We start from the raw sequence: 18,749 nt of genomic DNA on the forward strand, positions 1-18,749 counted from the left end.
CTCTCTCTCTTTCTTATTTTTTTTTTTTTTTGGCGGGGGAGAGGGCAAGAGCTCTTCGCCCCCGTTTCCCTTCTCTCTCTCTCTTATTTATTTCCTTTTATATTTTCTTTCCCTTTCCCTTCTCTCTCTCTCTTATTTATTTTTTGGCGGGGAGGGGGTGGATGAGGAGGAGGCAAGAGCCCTTCGCCCCCCCCCCCCGTTTCCCTCTTTTCTTCTTATTCTTCTTTCTTTCCTTTTATCTTCCCTTTCCCTTTCCCTTTTTCCCTTCTCTCTGTCTCCCCCATCAACATAGTAATAACGAAAGAGACCACTCTGTAATCAAGACCATTCCATTTTATTTAATACATTTTCGATATACTTAAATTGGCAACTTTTACCTTCTGTCCCAGATCCTAATTTTAAACGACTGATGCGAAAGACTAGTCTCTCTCTTATTTAGTTTTTGGCGGGGGGGGGGGGGGGGGTGAGGAGGAGGCAAGAGCCCTTCGCCCCCGTTTCCCTCTTTTCTTCTTATTCTTCTTCCTCTTCTTTCTTTCCTTTAATATTCTCTTTCCCTTTCCCTTTCCCTTCTCTCTCTCTCTCTCTCTTATTTTTTTTTTGGCGGGGGAGAGGGCAAGAGCTCTTCGCCCCCGTTTCCCTTCTCTCTCTCTCTTATTTATTTTTGGCGGGGGGGGGGGTGGGGGATGAGGAGCAGGCAAGAGCCCTTCGCCCCCCCCCCCCCGTTTCCCTCTTTTCTTCTTATTCTTCTTTCTTTCCTTTTATCCTGTTCAGCTCGGAATTATTTTATATTCTCTTTCCCTTTCCCTTTCCCTTCTCTCTCTCTCTCTCTCTCTCTCTCTCTCTCTTATTTATTTATTTGGCGGGGGGAGGGCAAGAGCCCTTCGCCCCCCGTTTCCCTCTTTTTTTCTTTCCTTTCATCTTCTCTTTCCCTTTCACTTCTCTCTCTCTCTCTTATTTATTTTTTGCCGGGGGGGAGGAGGCAACAGCCCTTCGCCCCCGTTTCCCTCTTTTCTTCTTCTTCTTCTTCCTCTTCTTTCTTTCCTTTTATATTCTCTTTCCCTTTTCCTTTCCCTTCTCTCTCTCTCTCTCTCTCTCTCTCTCTTATTTTTTTTTTTTTGGCGGGGGAGAGGGCAAGAGCTCTTCGCCCCCGTTTCCCTTTTTTTCTTCTTCTTCCTCTTCTTTCTTTCCTTTTATATTTTCTTTCCCTTTCCCTTCTCTCTCTCTCTTATTTATTTTTGGCGGGGGAGGGGTGGGGATGAGGAGGCAAGAGCCCTTCGCCCCCCCCCCCCCGTTTTTCTCTTTTCTTCTTATTCTTCTTTCTTTCCTTTTATCTTCCCTTTCCCTTTCCCTTTTTCCCTTCTCTCTGTCTCCCCCATCAACATAGTAATAACGAAAGAGACCACTCTGTAATCAAGACCATTCCATTTTATTTAATACATTTTCGATATACTTAAATTGGCAACTATTACCTTCTGTCCCAGATCCTAATTTTAAACGACTGATGCGAAAGACTAGTCGACGCACCCTTTCGAGAAAAGCCCACCCCCCGCTTTTATCGAAAGGGTGTGTTAAAACGGTACTCCGCTCTCAACGCACCCTTTCGAGAAAAGCCCCCCCCCCCCTCTTTTATCGAATGGGTGCGTTGAGCACACCACACCGCGCCGCACCGCACCGCACCCTTTCGATGAAAGCCGAAATGATAATATACTCAGACTGAGAGAGGCTCTGAGAGAGAGACTCTGAGTGAGTGTATGTGTGTGAGAGAGAGAGAGATAGAGAGAGAGAGAGAGAGAGGTCGATTATCGAGGGACGTCCTGTTTCAAAGACATGTACAAAGGTCGTATTGACAAGGCTAACCCAACTACCTTTATTCCAACACTATATATATATAGCTGTGTTCTCTATACTAGAAGGAATATTTCGTGCAGACTCCGCGGCAGATTGTGCGTGTATATCCCGAATATTATGAAACATTTCCAACATGGCGGGTCCAACACCAAGTCAGCAGGCTCGTGTTATGATGTGGAGTACGCCTAGGTCAATCTCATCGGTCTTCTGCAAATGCATGAGCTTCGTTCCCGACATCGACATCTTCTTCGATACGTACGTCTTTGCTTCCGAAGCCGAACTGAATCTGACGACCATCGGTAAGGTGGTCGATCACGACGCCGATAGCCTGGGTGATGACGACTGGCGAAAGGCAGCGGGGATGATTTGTGAGGAGGACTGTAGTGGTGACCGAATCAAATTAGACATGCTCAAGTAAGTGTAATTATGAAGGTACATACAAAATGTGAAGGCGTTAAATACAGACATCGACCACATGTAGGAGCGCCGGTAGCAGTTTGGGATGGGGGGGGGGGGGGGGGGGGGCAAACATTCCAGGGGACTCACCTTCCATGGGCAGTGACGTAATGAGAAAAAACGTTCGGAAGGGGGGGGGGGGCAGACGAAAAATCTGCATCACCACCAGTCTTACACGTTACATGCAGGTCCCGCGGAACGTTTTTCAAAGTGGAGTATTAACGGTCAGGTAGAGCGTAAAATGGCGTGTGGTCCAGGACATATGAGCTTTGGCAGGGGGTCAAGTGGCTGAGCCCCCAGAAGCTCAGAGGTTTTAATATTTAACTACGGTCAGATGAGCATCCAGGGGCCGCCCTAGGGCCCTTGGTGGGATCCAGGGGGCAAGGCCCCGGATGTTCAGGGGTTTTAGGTATTTAATTACGGTCAGATGAGCATCCAGGGGCCCGCCTTAGAGCCCTTGGTGGGGTCCAGGGGGCTGAGCCCCCGGAAGCTCAGGGGTTTTAGGTATTTAATTACGGTCAGATGAGCATCCAGGGGCCCGCCTTAGAGCCCTTGGTGGGGTACAGGGGGCTGAGCCCCCGGACGCTCAGGGGTTTTAGGTATTTAATTATGGTCAGATGAGCATCCAGGGGTTTTAGGTAATTACGGTCAGATGAGCATCCAGGGGACCGTCTTAGGGCCCTTGGTGGGGTCCGGGGGCGGAGCACCCGTAAGCTCTGGGGCTTTAGGCATTTAATTACGGTCAGATGAGCATTTTTTATATATTCTTGACATTGGCAGGTCACTTATTTTTTCTCTCCGTCTTTCTTTCTTTTTCTCTTTAACATACTTTTTCAAAAAGTGAGGGGGGGGGGGCTCGAGCCCAGCCACTTTGCAGACCATTACATAAAGGCTTCTAAATAAGCGTATTTTTCGCCCGACTGTAATTTGGGAATTTATTATTTTCCAACAAATGCATAAAAAGGTATGACTTACAAAAAAGATGAGAAAAAATACCGGAAATTCATGTCATAACAGCAACATTTGTAAATCACTGGTATCGAATATGAAATACCCCCCCCCCTCCTCCCCATTAGTACGCCAGCGTTCAGGGGCTCATGTCTTCTCACCCCTATAACAAAACAAAAAAAACAGACACGCTTTCCCATTCTCTAGTACAATATGTTCACGATATGCGCGTATCGTTATTATAAACCGTATAGGTGGCATGCGCAATGTTTATGAAATTTAATTCCTGTGAACTTTTCTTTGAATGGAATGGTATATGTGATTTAATTCAGGTTTTTATTATTATTATGTTCTTTTGGGTTAAAAATACAAACCATGTTTATTCCTTTTCTGCTTCTTTTTTTTTGACTGGGGGGCAACTGCCCCCCCCCTGCCCCCCACTTCCGGCGCCTATGACCACATGACTATGTAATACTCGAGTTATGGGTGGGTGTGTCATGCCAGTGGCGGATCTTGTGGGGGGGGGGGGGGGCTCTTCCCTGGCCAAAAACAGGTCAATTTAACTTTTTGTTTTAAATAAAGAAGAACACGGGCCCCCTATCCCTGGCGCAATTAGGGCCGGGGGTGGGGTGGGGGTGTTGGTTCGGCGCTAAATATTTTCTCACGGATTTGGAAGTAAAAAGGTCTCGTTTTTGTAATGACTTTTTCGTCACTTTGCAGCGCATGCCAATCAGACATCAAATTTTGAGATCGCGAAATCTCCGAAATTGTTTGACGATAAGATTTTCTAGATGCACCAATTCGGTGTCTAAAAATTTGCCGTCCATATGGTAATAATTGAACTTATATCTCTGTAGAATACGAAGAATCATGAATCGAATATGATAGTCACATTTACTAATATCTTCAAAAATCTCCGCGAACTCTGGTCACCCCATCATAATTATACAAAGACAATGATTTTACGGTCAGAATAATATAGCCATAGTCTCACGGATATTATACGCATAGCAACTAATAAGGGTTTGTGCCTGCAAAATACTCAAAAATGGGGGTTGAAAACTATAATTTGTTGCATCGCTGTCATCATGGGAAACTGATCTTAATTCTTGTATATGCAGGGTCTGAGATATGGATATTCCTTTTAGATTTAGGAAATGCTTTTACTGGGTCCTATCCTATAGCACAAATACATAACTATTAGGGCCTACTCGTAACCCGATATCCCTTAACCTAACCCCGACCATGATCCTGATAATCGCGTAGAACCGAATTGAGGTAAATGTTTATACTTTACGCTTTTGACGATGGCAAATTACCTGTGGAAATTACGAGGTCCAGTGCATGATAGCAATTAATTAGCCACCTGTACATTATACCTAAAAACAACATACCCTTGACTATTAGTTCCCCCGACGTACAGAAAATGCTTAGTCATTATACCAGGTACTTGATACTATGGGTCCAAGGTCCTCCAAGAACAAAAGAACTTTTAAATTAAATATTTACTTATTTACTCAGTTAACTGCAATTGTAGCGAATGGATGTCCTTGTCCTTAAAGTATTTATATATATCGGTGTTGAACTGCCATACCAACACAATATGCCTGATTTGTTTACATTTTGAAGAAAACCCAAAACATTTGAAATTGTGAATCGATCAATTATAAATTAATATATTATATATAAATCATGATAAAAGTGTAGTAATGAATGAGATCTTATTAAAGTTTTGTTGTCTTTTTCTTTAATTTAAGGTACTAATTATTATGTCCCATTTGCAGGCCCCAAGAAATGAAAAAGTTAAATTCCAATGGCATTTGAAACATAATGCTAATTTAGAACTTCTTTCAAAACGAAAGGGCTTGAAAATGTCTTTTTGTGGGAAAATTACGACCGTTATTTGTCGAATCGACTTCAGGGATTGTAGTCCTTTTGGTAGATAGTCTGATGTTCAGACCCTTGTACGTACCGAATGGCCGAAGACCCTAACACCTTTTGCTGTTCCTAGATCCCGTCGTTCCTCAACCAGCAATAGCCAACATTTTCCCTCGTACGTGCAAGGACTGGAATAAGTTACCTGATAGCGTTATCAACACAGGATCAATTAATTGATTCCTTTATGTCCCATGCGCTACAATTCCTAAAAGATTGCTCTATTCCATGACCACGTGCTTCGTTTCCGTGTCTTTATATGGACTAACAAGTCTGTCGACATGTACAGAAGAAGAAGAAGTATGTTTTGTGCTGCGCAAAGATTCAATCAGTTTAATTTTGACCATTACAAGAAGTGGGTTATTGATGGAGACAAATGCTCATGTACCCTTTATAGCTCATTTTATGTTTGCATGTTATTACCAAAGAAAAACAAATGAGAAATCAGTGACTCAATAGTGTCTGACAGTGAAGTCTAGAAAGGAAACGGGCTTCCTTGCATCAGGTATCCCAAGTCCCTGCTTGCATAATCTGAATAATGGGCCACTGCTAACGTTTAAATTGTACAAATAGGACATACGTGACATATTCATAATTCCTACAAAGTTCTACAGAATGTTATGTTGGCTGCCAAAATAATGGATACACTTCAATCAAGAAGCTCGTGAGACCGGAAATATACCAGTCTAAAGATTCACCAAGGCTTTTCAGTGGCTGGGATTTTCGGGTAACAGGGTCAAGATCCTTGGGGTAGTTGTCCGGGATATTTTTTTCCCACAGAAAGTTCGGATAATACTTTAAATCTATAACAATATGTTTTAGAAATACTAAGTTTCGTTATTATATGCATTATGTAAATATCATTTTGACATGAAGTTATTATTGTTTGTATATTTTGTATTATACCTGCTTTGTTATTCAGTTATTGTATTTGGAAAAATGCAGAAATAAAGTAAAATCAATCCACAAAAAAAAAAATTATTTGTGTATTGAAAACAGTCATGACAGTAAAATGCGATAGCATTAACATTTAAACTGAACAAAAACTTGGATGCACAGACTGATATAATTATGGTTTCTTAACAGATATCCTTCGGTCAAGTCGATGCTTGATAACCCGGAACCCAACAAAAGGGTGATCTTTTACAAGGGTACTAAAACTCTCGACAGTAAGCACTTCCGGTTCCTCCCAGACAAATCTAGCAATTACAAGCACTCCTTCCTACTTCGTCACCCAGCTAAGGTCTATAGCTCCTGGAAGAAAGTCATCTATGCCGTTCTCAAAGACGTCGGGGATGGTACTGGGAAGAAAATCACAAAAAGTCTACAAGATTTCGACCTGAGACGCGATGTGCCGGAGAAGTATAATCTTACGGCTAGTCTGCCGTACAAAGAGCTTCACGATTTTTGGGTCCACGTCCGGGAAAACCTTGATCCATCTCCGGTTGTCATGGAGAGTGATGATTTGCTTGCTGACCCGGCTGGGATGCTTTCCAAATACTGCAAGGCAGTCGGGATACCGTACAACGACAGTCTTCTCTCTTGGGATGCGAATGCAGATATCACGGATATCTGGAAGTGTGCTTTCATGCCGGTCAAGGATTTCGAGTTCATCCGCATCTTCTGCCATAACGCGTTCCATACTTCTCACTTCCTGCCTCCTCCTCCTATTCCTTCTATGGATGATCTTCCTGATGACGTCAGAGCGTCGGTGGAGACATCTATGCCGTATTACAACGCGATGTACCAGACCAGACTGCTGTCTTAATTGCTACTATATAAGTTCAATAGCGTAATATCTTGACCGTGTATCTAAATTTCGTTTTATTCATTGATGAGATTTGAAGCTTCAGCAAAAAAACAATAAAAGCAAGTAAATATACATGAAGAAAGGCCAGTGGGAAAGAAAAAAAAGGAATCAGCTGGTCTTTTTCTAATACGACGCAGGTCAATCGGGAACTATTAATGCATTGCTTATATTCTCAAAATTTTGCTCTTTTGCTTTAATTGCGACCTCGCACTCAACGGTGTAAATCATCATAATTTTGTGAAGCCTTGAAGAAATCGGGAGGAGTATGTGAATTGGGCACGAGAATTACGCATCTTCTGAAAAACGAATATGAATGAATGCCGTATTAAAACAAAACTAGTATCAATATTCAGTCTGCACTTTCAACCACGACCCCTCCCCCCCCCCCCCCCCCCCCCCCAACAGCAAAAAACCAAACATCTCAATATAAATTCGATTTGCAAAATGTCTTCGTGGACAACAAATGCACAATCAATAACTGCCAAAGAAGTGTTTGTAAAGAGTTCACCCTCTAAACAATGTAAACAAAATTTGATTCTGAGCATGAAGTTTACCGTGATTGATTTACGTTTCATATTAAAGAGAAAATAGTAAGCATGATCAATGCAATTAGATGATAGAAAACAAAAGGTTTTAGTGTGTGGAACGAAGGAAACTAAAGAGTCGGATTGATTGGACCCCTTCTATGCAATCCGTCAATCTGCGACCTTGTTCTAATGTTTATTTCCTCTACCTATTTCCAGTGCCCCTCAATCACTGGCCGATTTAAGGGGCACAACCGGCCCTCCCTGACCCCCGACCTCTCTTTGAGACCCAAGTGGCATACATTTAGTATACGAATTTCAAGAATGTTGGACCCTCTTATTCTGCTTGCCTGTTAATGAATTCAGGGGTTAAAAGGGCACAGAAAAAATACCAATTATACATTTTGCTTGTCCTTGTCGGAAAATGTTAGGAACACTGTGCCCCATCTTGTACAAAACCCGGTTCCGGCCATTTTTCGTAAATTGCTGCACCCACACCACGCTAATGATTGTATACGGTATAAAAATAATCACAGAAGAGAGGGATAAGTTCAAAATAATACTCTAACTTTTAAAAATTAAAGATACTAGGCTATTGATTTTTATCTGATGATTGTATATTCATTTTTACAATGTAATTTACACAGATAAAAATCGAAGAAAAGCAAAGAATAAACACGACACTAAAACTTTTCGTCTTGCACTTATCGGAGTAAATCGAAAGAATAAATAAAATCATATTTTCTTTGGCAATTTTGTGTGTTAATCTATCAGCCTATTCTTTGTTACCCGTGGGAAATATTAAATCGGTATTTGAAGTGGTATTTGAAGTTTAGAAAAGAAGAAATGCAGGCGTAGGTGTGTGCGTAGATGTGTGTGAGTCTGTATTGCGCACGCACGCATGTATGTGTTTCTAAGAACGTTTTGTATTGTTTTGGAATCAATTTAAAAAAAACTATTGAAAAAAAGTGTGTGAATGAGAGAAAACGAGAGAGAGAGAGAGAGAGAAAGAGACAGGTGTGAAAGGGTAATTACTTAATAATGAACAGAAAGGACAGAACAATCCCTTCCTCTCTCTCTATGATTTTCTTCCTCCCTCTCTATGATTTTCTTCCTCCTTCCCCTCTCCTCTCTTTGTCCATCTCTCCACCCTCCCCCTTCCTCTATCCCGGCCCCTCCCTTCCTTACCTCTCTCTCGTTTATAGCCTCCTCCATTCGTTATAGTACTCATCACTCGACTTTTTTCTCTTCAAGTCATCTCTTTAAACTACCCATCCAAAATACCAGTACCCTTCTTCCTCAAATCCTCTTCTACCCAATTATGTGCCCCTCCTAAAGCACTTTTTATTTGTTTGCTTTTGTTTTGCGTTTGTATTTGTTTGTTTTGTTTTTATCACTTATAATTACAATGTACTTTTGTCTAGGTTGATACATAATCGGGAATGTGGAATAAATTGTGACTCTGTACCATAAAACCAACCACAAGCCGCCAGAAATGAATTTCAACTCAAAACCTGTTTATAATATAATTGGAGATTCTCTGATTTACATTGGTGTGATATTCATGAGAAAAGTGATATAAAAATCTGCCCACTGGCATTAGAGAAAGAAATTCAAACTTTGTCTGTTTTGTGTGCTTTGCTAATGTTGTATAATAGTATGATTTTTCCACATGTAAATTATTGTAATATTATTTGGGGAAATACTTATGCATCATAATTTAGGCTAAGGTTTATTTGTTACAGAAACGAGCCGTGCGTCTTATTACTAAATCTGATTATTTAGCCCCATCACGGCCACTTTTTGTTAAAACACACGAGTCCCAATTTTGTAATTGATTCAATTTAATACTCGCATATTTATGTTTAAATTTCAAAATCGCCTATTTCCGGAAATTCCTAATATAAACTTTGTTATTAATAGTGATATTCACTCGTATTCTACTCGTCAGAAAAATGATTTACATTTATTTAAAGTTCGTACGACAAATGCACACAAAAAATTCTATTTAAATGGCATTAAGGAATGGAATAATTTGAGTAATGATATTAAGGAAAGTACAACTCTATCTCGAATTAAATTACGATGTACACAGTTATTATTTAATGATTTATGTAAACAAGTTTGAGCTGAGGAGGATATTTTGAATGTATGTGTGTATGTATATGTGTGAGCGTGCATGTGTGTTTGTATCATGTTATTTTAAAGTTTTTAAACTGTATAATGTATGTGTAGTTTGTTTTTCTTTTTAAGGCCCCACCACAAGCAATTTGCTTCTAAGGGTGTCCTTTACCGTATTATGTTTACTATGTTACTCATTTGTATGTACATGTTTCATTTTTATGGTTAAATAAACTGAATTGAATTGAATTGTTATATCATAATGATTGCAGTTCCGCTCATTATCAATTCTTTGTTTTCCGTTGAATAGACATTTTTCATACATCAATGTAATATACGTGCAGATCAAAATAACAAGACGTGGACAGATGCATCGTTTATCAATTTCATATATTTTGTTATGAAATACTGAATCGTGTTGTCCTTCGTTGCATTTCCAAGTTCATTTTACAATGGAGAATTAGATGAAAGAAAACGTGCAAAGAATGATGCCAGTTGTTCACTGGACAGGTGGTTATCTCATCGAATCAGCTCTCAGTAAATATAAGATAATGAGGATCATGGGGAACCAATGGTCACCGATTAGGCATTGTTTGCTACATAGAGGGCGCAAGTAGCTCTAAGTAGTACAATGGAGATTTAAAAGTTGCTGTATTTCAAAGCCTAAAATACTTTCTGTGTTGGTCTTGATATTCATTGTACATTAAACTAGTCTTTTACCATATTTAAGTGTTATATAGACTTTGTTTGTTTAAATGCTTGACAATCACAATGACTTTTTTTTTTATGGAAAAAAAAATTTAAAAAAAATAAAAAAATGGGGAAAAAATAAAAAATAATAATTAAAAAAAATCCGCCCGCCCGCCACTACTCCAGAAAAGCAATCGAGGACAACTAACAATTTTTTTTTTTGGCCTAAGCGGGAGGGGGGGGGGTTGGGGTAAAATTATACAGATATGTGCCTTGGGGGAGCATTTTTTTATATATTTTTTAACAATTAAAATAAATTGAGGGGGGTTTAACCCCCAAAACCACCCGTTGCGTACGCGACTGTGCTTGTTAGTAAGTAGCCTCTTATCGATGGTCCTGGCGCTGTTGGAGTCCGTAAATTCTGGTGAGCGAAATGATGCGCTTGCCAGGATAATACATGCAGATAATAGAATGTTGCCCTTCAAGTTGAAACATATTTTTCTAACCTCTTTTCATGAAATGATTGTGCAAATATGATTTTTTTTATATTCTTGATAGATAGAAATCACAACATCATGTAAGATAAACAGCTTTGTCACTCAATGTTGCCTTTCGTAATTTTTATCTGATCCATTGTGGAGGTGTTCTATAGAAAACACTTCTTGGCGGCCGTCTGGAGGCTGTCAGCCAGCATGATGGGCGTCAATCCTTTTTAATATGTGCGGGGGGAGGGGACACAATGAAGTTATATGTGAAATGGTGCGTTAGCGCGACGTCCCGTGGTTGCGCGGACAACGAAGTGTCTGAGGGGGGGGGGTGTGACTCCCTCAGAAGTTGAAAGAAAATCGAATTTTCAAACACATTTGGCGCGATTTGAAGCATAATTTCTAGTAATTTGACCGAAAATCATTGATTAGATTTCAATAGATTTTTTTCTTCCTGAAAGGGGAATATTTTATGTCACTATTACAAAGACTCGGAAACATAATTTGCTATAGAAGCTTTATTGCTGTCATTATTATGTGAACCGATCCCATGGAGTATCATGATAATAACAGTTAGGTTTAAAATTAGATACTACATGCAGGGGCGCCGATTTCTTTTCATGGCCCGGGGGGGGGGGGGTGCGAGGGACGAGGGAGCAGTGGGTTAATGAGCAAAAGGAGCCCCCGGAAGCTCAGGGAAAAACCATGCCATTTCAGCAACATTTGCCAATCACTGGTATCGAATTAGAAATAAATCACGTTTGAATTTTATTAAGGGAAACAACCGCCCCAAAGCACCCCCCCCCCCCTACATCACTATGCCAGTGCGAGGGAGTATATAGTGAACGAGTGCATGGGGTGAAGGTGAAGAAAATGACTACCCCTCACATTTTTTTTAACTTTTGATGTATTAAAAAAATAATTTTCTACAATATTTACTTGAACACTTTACTTAATATTATGCGAGAGAGCGTAGCTACCGAGCGAGAAGATTTGTATTTGTCTAAACGCTGCACTATCGGGCCCTCCAGAGCCTACAAGTTTGTTGTAGTCTTTAGCCAGTATTTGCTATAGTTTGCACTTTTTCAAATTTTCAGGGGGGACGAAACAAAAACAAAAAATTGAGGGGGATGTGACCCCCCCCCCCCCCCGTTCCCCCCAGGATTGCCGCCCCTGACTACATGTGCCTTTCTTGTTAATCAGTATCACGAACATAACGTTTTGATATATTTAAAGATATTTGTTTCATCACTTTCGTCAAAATATTGAGTGTCCATCCAATGTGACACTGTGTATAACTATAATACAAAACAAATCGTACACAGTTGCTACTACGTTCACTCCGTTTGCACACAGTTTGAGCCCGTTTGGCAACATTTTCAAGAACGTAGTTAGAACTAGTGTGATGGGGGTTTACTTGAAAGTCTTGATCTGCATAGCTTGAAGCGTTGAAGTTGAACGGGAATAGGGACTTTTAGATTCGCACGAAGACAATAGGTCTATGCTACGATCGACGTCCTGTTAATGCACTGCCGTGAATGGACGTCACACGTATCAGTCCACGCAAATCTAAACGTCCCTAATGAGGAATGGCGAGAACGCGCTGGGTCTGTTTAGTTTAGCCCTCGAGCCAGGATGGGATTGCACACGCTCTCACTGGGAGCGCGTTCGAACGCACTAAGAACGAGATGGGGACGAGTTGAACTGTATCTGGATGGTATGGTCGGGTTACAAACCGTCGCTGTTTTCACGAAGTGACGGTAGTGAAAAAAAATTGCATTCACTTTGCGTTACGATTTTCCTCGCTACCGTCACTTCGTGAAAACAATTTGCGAACTAGTTAGAATGGTTTGTACGTATTTGGAACGAGGGAATACTAGTTAAGAACGAGTTTAAACTGATTACGGACGGGCCTGGACTGCCTGGAAATGGCAAATTTACCCGATCTGAGCTTGATATAAACTGAATATGGACGGGGTACAGACGAGATGGACGTAATGAGGACTGTTTATGAACGAACTAGGATCGTATTAAAGGCATATTATTGACACATTCTACCCCGACCACAACCCGTTTTACGATTTTTTAGGACGGTTCCAGAACGTAGTGAGAACTAGTTTGGTGTGATGGGGGCTTAACATTATTCCTATACATTTATATAACCATATTAATACAGATATAGACTTTTTCACGTACTATCACATATTGTTCGAGAGGCAAGTCAACAATTATTTTCGACTTATGAAAAATAGGGTCATGTGGTACATTTAGTGGTATATTCAGAAATTTATATTTTAAAACGATGAGTGGGGGGGGGGGGGAGGGGGTTCTACCTTACGTGCCATAAAACCACTGCAAGTTGTGATGATACATTTTGTTCACCTTTGCCTTAAAATTGATACGTCACTACTCATCGAGAGGGTAGTTTGAAAGGTGGGGATAGATAGATCAAGAAATGTGTGTGTTTAAGAGAGATAGGGCGGAGGGTGAGGGTGCGATACATGGCGATACATGTGCCGGGTATATGATGACGGGAAAGTCACTGTGGTGTTTTAGAAACACCATGTAATCATAAAGTAAGAAAAAAGGGGCTTAGGGTAAAAGAAAAGGGATAAAAGAAACATGGCGAGGGGCACTGGAAGAGGGAGCAGAACATTTTTTTTTTTACAGATATAGTGACAGGAAAGAAGAACTAAAAATATAGACCCACTATAAAGACCAAAAAGAAAATAAACATGTATAGGAAGTGAGAGGGAAAGATCTGTAGTTTTGGAAAAAGAACGGAAAAGAGGCGATCGCGACCCTTTTACGTGCTTCACCTCTCAACAATGAATCCAATTTCTAGTACAAATATTGACCATGAGTGAACAAATCGGTTCAATATTTAGATAAAGAGCACACTTAAAATCAGTGGCATATCCAGACCTTTGCCTCAGGAGGGGCAAAGTTTGTAAGTTTACTACATATTGTGATCAATATACTACAGGAAAGGAATCACTTTTTTAAGGGGGATCTTCCGTAGCAATAAACAGAGTTGACAAAAGACCTAAAACCGTTTCGTTAACGATCAGCCATGCATTAAGTCTTTCGTCTTCTTTGTGGATGGCTGAGCGTCAACAAAACGGAGTTAGGTTTTTTGTCAACTCTGTTTGTTGCTACGGCAGCCAGCCAGTGAAAACAACTCTCTTTAGATTGTTTTTAATCACTCATGCGTGAAATAGCATCATATGAGTTGCATCAAATGAAAGAGGAGGATCTTACCTTTACAAATAGGTGTCATTTATTAATTATAACTGTGACTAAGTTATGATAAAGCATCGATAATTCTCGGTTTCGTTTTTTTCTGGGACGCACTGTACATAACAGGAGCAAATTACCCCACCCCCCTCCCTAGCTAGCCCCTTCTGTAAATACACCAGTGCTTCAAGATCGAGAGGATGCCAAAGTCTCTATAAGAAGCCTGGCTACGTACATTCATATACCATCAGCTTAAAACAGCTAGTCAACTATCATGGCGTCCTCTCAGGATTCGAAATCGCCCAGCCTCGACCAGGCCCGTGTTATGATGTGGTGTACGCCTAGGTCAATCTCATCGGTCTTCTGCAAATGTATGAGCTTCGTTCCCGACATCGACATCTTCTTCGACACGTACTACTTTGCTTTTGAAGCCGAATTGAATCTGACGACCATCGGTAAGGAGGTCGATCATGACGCCGATAACCTGAGTGATGACGACTGGCGAAAGGCGGCGGGGATGGTATGCGAGGAGGACTGTAGTGGTGATCGAATCAAACTAGACATGCTCAAGTAAGTGTACTGAAGGTAAACTGAAGGTACATAATAACATGAATGCGTTATGCAGACATCTACCACATGTGTGTAATATTCGAGTTATGGGTGGGTGTGTCATGCCAGTGGTGGATCTTGGGGGGGGGGGGGGCCTCTTCCCTAGCCAAAAAAAGGTAAACTTAACCTTTTTTAAATATAAAAAAAGACGGGCCCCTCCCCTTGGCGCAAGGGGGGGGGGGGTGTTGGCTCGGCGCTCAATATTTTCTCACGGATTTGGAGGGAAAAGGGTCTCTTTTTTTTAATGACTTTTTCGTCACTTTGCCGTTATTTTGAGATTGCGAAATCTCCGAAACTGTTTGACGATAAGATTTTCTAGTTGCACCAATTCAAGGTCTAAAACTTTGCCGTCCATTTGGTAATGATTAAACTTAATAAATCTCTGTATAATACGAAGAATCATGAATCGAATAGGATAGTCACATTTCCTAATATCTTCAAAATCTCCGAGAACTCTGGTCACCCCATCAGCCAATGATTTAACAGTCGGCATAAATATATGGCCAAAGTCTCACGGAGTAGACACCATTTATACGCATAATAGCGATCATAAGGGTTTGTGCCTGCAAAATACTTAAAAGGGGCTGGAAAACGTTACCATAATTTGTTGCATTTCTTTTATCATGGGAAACTGATTCTTATTCTTGTATATGCAGGGTCTGGGATATGGACATTCTTTTTTAGATTTGGAATTGCTCTCACTAGGTCCTTTCCCCTAACCCTATACGTATGACCCTAAACCTAACCCTAGTTGAGTCCCTGACCATAATCATGGTGTATACTTGCAAAATAAAGAAACAATTGCCCGATTTTTATAATATTCAAGTTTTTATTGTAAATTACTTCAAAAGCGTAAAGTATATAGCAGATTCGAATTGTAGAAATAATATATTCACAAGATAATGGTTTCAGTTCAGGAATTTATTTACATAAATGTTATTTTTCTGATTTTTTTTTTCTTTCCATGAATATCAGAAATGAATTATTGATTTTGTTAGTTTTCTGTTAACTATACAGTTTAACAATACTTGCATCTTGAGAAGCCAATTTTATTTATGTTATTAATGTAAATTACCTTGAATATGTATTTGTTAATTTGTTTCAAATGAAATTCAATAAAGTTCCTGTGGAGGGAAAAATATGAAGAAAAAAAAATCATGATAACCGCATAGGACCAAATTAAGGACCAACTTTACGCTTTTGACGATGGCAAATTACTTGTGGAAATTACGAGGTCCATTGCATAATAGCAATTAATTAGCCACTTGTACGTTATACGAAGAACCAACATACCCTTGACTATTTGTTCCCCCGACGTACAGAAATGCTTAGTCATTATACCAGTTACTTATACACTATGGGTCCAAGGTCCTCCGAGAACAAAAGAGCTTTTGAATTAAATATTTACTTATTTACTCAGTTAACTTCAATTGCAGCGAATGGATGTCCTTTAAGTATTTATATTTATCGGTATTGAACTGCCATACTATCACATGCACAAGCCATAAAATATGCCTGAATTTTACATTTTGAAGAAGAAAAAAGAAACATTTGAAATAGTGAATTGATCAAATATAAATTAATATATTATAAATCATGATAAAATTGTGGTAATGAATGAAATCTTGTTACAGGTTTGTTTCTTTATTTTGTCTTTTAATCAGGAAGCTCATGAGACCAGAAATATACCAGTCTAAAGATTCACCTAAAAGTGTTTTCAGTGTCTAGGACACCTCGGGTCACAAGGTCAAGATTCTAGGGGGTAGTTGTGCGGGATATTTTGTTTGGGATGGTATACTCAAGATGTAGTTGCCTTCGCTCGAATCACTTTATTCTATCACACGGTCTTTCATCTGTCTTGTAAAAATCTTTTGACAAAAATTTATGTTTTGATGCAATAATATTATTGTAAAACCATATCACATCTTGGTAACAAAATATAGTCACAGCGAAACATGCAAATGCAGAATAGGCAATTATTGATATTTCAAAGTTTGGTCACATTGCAAGTCATTTTTGCATATTTCGTATTCTTTGTTCCTTTATTGAAAAGGCTACATTATTTTGTTTTCACTCCACCATATACATCACAGAGCTTCATGCACACCCACCGTTCGCTACACACACAAACATACACGCACACACGCACGCACCCCCGCACGCACATGCACACATAATACACAAACTCAGGAAGTTTGGATAATACTTCAAATTTATAATAATATGTTTTAGAAATACTAAGTTTCGTTATTATATGCATGTATGTAAATATCATTTTGACATGAAGTTATTATTGTATATTTTGTATTATACCTTGCATTTACATGTTCTTTGTTATTCAGTTATTGTATTTGGAAAAATGCAAAAAATAAAATAAAATCAATCAAAACAAAATTTTATTTTGTGTATTTAAAACAGTCATGACATTAAAATGCGATAGCATTAACATTTAAACTGAACAATGAAACTTGGATGCACAGACTGATATAATTATGGTTTCTTAACAGATATCCTTCGGTCAAGTCGATGCTTGATAACCCGGAACCAAACAAAAGGGTGATCTTTTACAAGGGTGTCTCACAATCTATCGACAGTAAGCACTTCCGGTTCCTCCCAGACAAATCCAGCAATTACAAGCACTCCTTCCTACTCCGTCACCCAGCAAAGGTCTATAGCTCCTGGAAGAAAGTCATCTATGCCGTTCTCAAAGACGTCGGGGATGGTACGGGGAAGAAAATCACGAAAAGTCTACAAGATTTCGACCTGAGACGCGATGTGCCGGAGAAGTATAATCTCACTGATCTGCTGTACAAAGAGCTTCACGATCTTTGGGTCCACGTCCGGGAAGACCTTGATCCATCTCCGGTTGTCATGGAGAGTGATGATTTGCTTGCTGACCCGGCTGGGATGCTTTCCAAATACTGCAAGGCAGTCGGGATACCGTACAATGATAGCCTTCTCTCCTGGGATGCGAATCCAGATATCACGGATATCTGGAAGTGTGCTTTCATGCCGGTCAAGGATTTCGAGTTCATCCGCATCTTTTGCCATAACGCCTTCCATACTTCTAATTTCCTGCCCCCTCCTCCCGTTCCTTCCCTAGATGATCTTCCTGATGACGTCAGAGAGGTGGTGGAGACATCTATGCCGTATTACAACGCGATGTACCAGACCAGACTGCTGTCTTAGTTGCTACTACCAGTTCAATAGCGTAATATCTTGACCGTGTATCTTAATTTTCGTTTTTATTCATTGATCAGATTTGAAGCTTCAGCAAAAAAACGATAAAAGCAAGTAAATATACATGAAGAAAGTGGGAAAGAGAAAAAAATGTATCACCTGGTCTTTTTCTAATAGGACGCAGGTCAATCGATCGGGAACTATAACAAATGCATTGCTTATGTTTTCAAAATTTTGCTCGTTTGCTTTGCGACCTCGCACTCAATGGTGTCAATCATCATAATTTTGTGAAGCCTTGAATGAATCGGGTACGAGAATTACGCATCTTATGAGAAACGAATATGAATGAATGCCGTATTAAAACAAAACCAGTATCAATATTCAGTCTGCACTTTCAACCACGACCCCCCCCCCCCCCCCCCCCCCCCACAACAACAAACATCTCAATATAAATTCGTTTTGCAAAATGTCTTCATGGACAAAAAAATGCACAGTAACTGCCAAAGAAGTGTTTGTAAAGAGTTCACTCTCTCAACAATGTAAACAAAATTTGATTCTAAGCGTGAAGTTTACCGTGATTTGATTTACGTTTCTCATTAAAAAGAAAATAGTTAACATGATAACTGCAATTGGATGATAGAAAACAAAAGGTTTTGTGTGTGGAACGAATGAAACGTAAGGGGATTGATTGGATCCCTGCCATGCATGCAATCCATCAATCTGCGACCTTGTTCTAATGTTTATTTCCTCTACCTATTTCCAGTACCCCCACGCCAGTGCCCCTCAATCACTGGCGGATTAAGGGGCACAACCAGCCCTTCCCCGACCCCCCACTCTTTGAAACCCAAGTGGCATACATTTAGTATACGAATTTCAAGAATGTTGGACCCTCTTATTCTGATTGCT

At 40.0% G+C, this 18,749-nt stretch overlaps 2 protein-coding genes across 2 annotated transcripts; both read left to right on the forward strand.

Moving 5' to 3' along the window:
- The first annotated feature begins 1,951 nt into the window (after positions 1-1,951).
- LOC100891115 lies at positions 1,952-7,384 on the forward strand. Its single transcript, XM_003727311.3, has 2 exons — positions 1,952-2,262; positions 6,274-7,384. Exons 1-2 carry the CDS (start codon positions 1,982-1,984, stop codon positions 6,953-6,955), a joined length of 963 nt encoding a protein of 320 aa, XP_003727359.2. The 5' UTR covers positions 1,952-1,981; the 3' UTR covers positions 6,956-7,384.
- Positions 7,385-14,201: 6,817 nt separating this feature from the next.
- On the forward strand, positions 14,202-18,265 carry LOC100891193. Its single transcript, XM_003727312.3, has 2 exons — positions 14,202-14,624; positions 17,171-18,265. Exons 1-2 carry the CDS (start codon positions 14,329-14,331, stop codon positions 17,850-17,852), a joined length of 978 nt encoding a protein of 325 aa, XP_003727360.1. The 5' UTR covers positions 14,202-14,328; the 3' UTR covers positions 17,853-18,265.
- The last annotated feature ends 484 nt before the right edge of the window (positions 18,266-18,749 follow it).

This window comes from Strongylocentrotus purpuratus, unplaced genomic scaffold (assembly GCF_000002235.5).
Source record: "Strongylocentrotus purpuratus isolate Spur 01 unplaced genomic scaffold, Spur_5.0 spur5_scaffold_7, whole genome shotgun sequence".
NCBI lineage: Eukaryota > Metazoa > Echinodermata > Echinoidea > Camarodonta > Strongylocentrotidae > Strongylocentrotus > Strongylocentrotus purpuratus.

What these genes read in the sequence shown, in the direction of transcription:
- LOC100891115 (XM_003727311.3), top strand. Translation starts at nt 1,982, where the DNA reads ATGGCGGGTCCAACACCAAGTCAGCAGGCTCGTGTTATGATGTGGAGT. An exon ending in ATCAAATTAGACATGCTCAA is followed by an intron (nt 2,263 to 6,273) that starts GTAAGTGTAATT and finishes GTTTCTTAACAG; the next exon opens with ATATCCTTCGGTCAAGTCGA.
- LOC100891193 (XM_003727312.3), top strand. Translation starts at nt 14,329, where the DNA reads ATGGCGTCCTCTCAGGATTCGAAATCGCCCAGCCTCGACCAGGCCCGT. An exon ending in ATCAAACTAGACATGCTCAA is followed by an intron (nt 14,625 to 17,170) that starts GTAAGTGTACTG and finishes GTTTCTTAACAG; the next exon opens with ATATCCTTCGGTCAAGTCGA.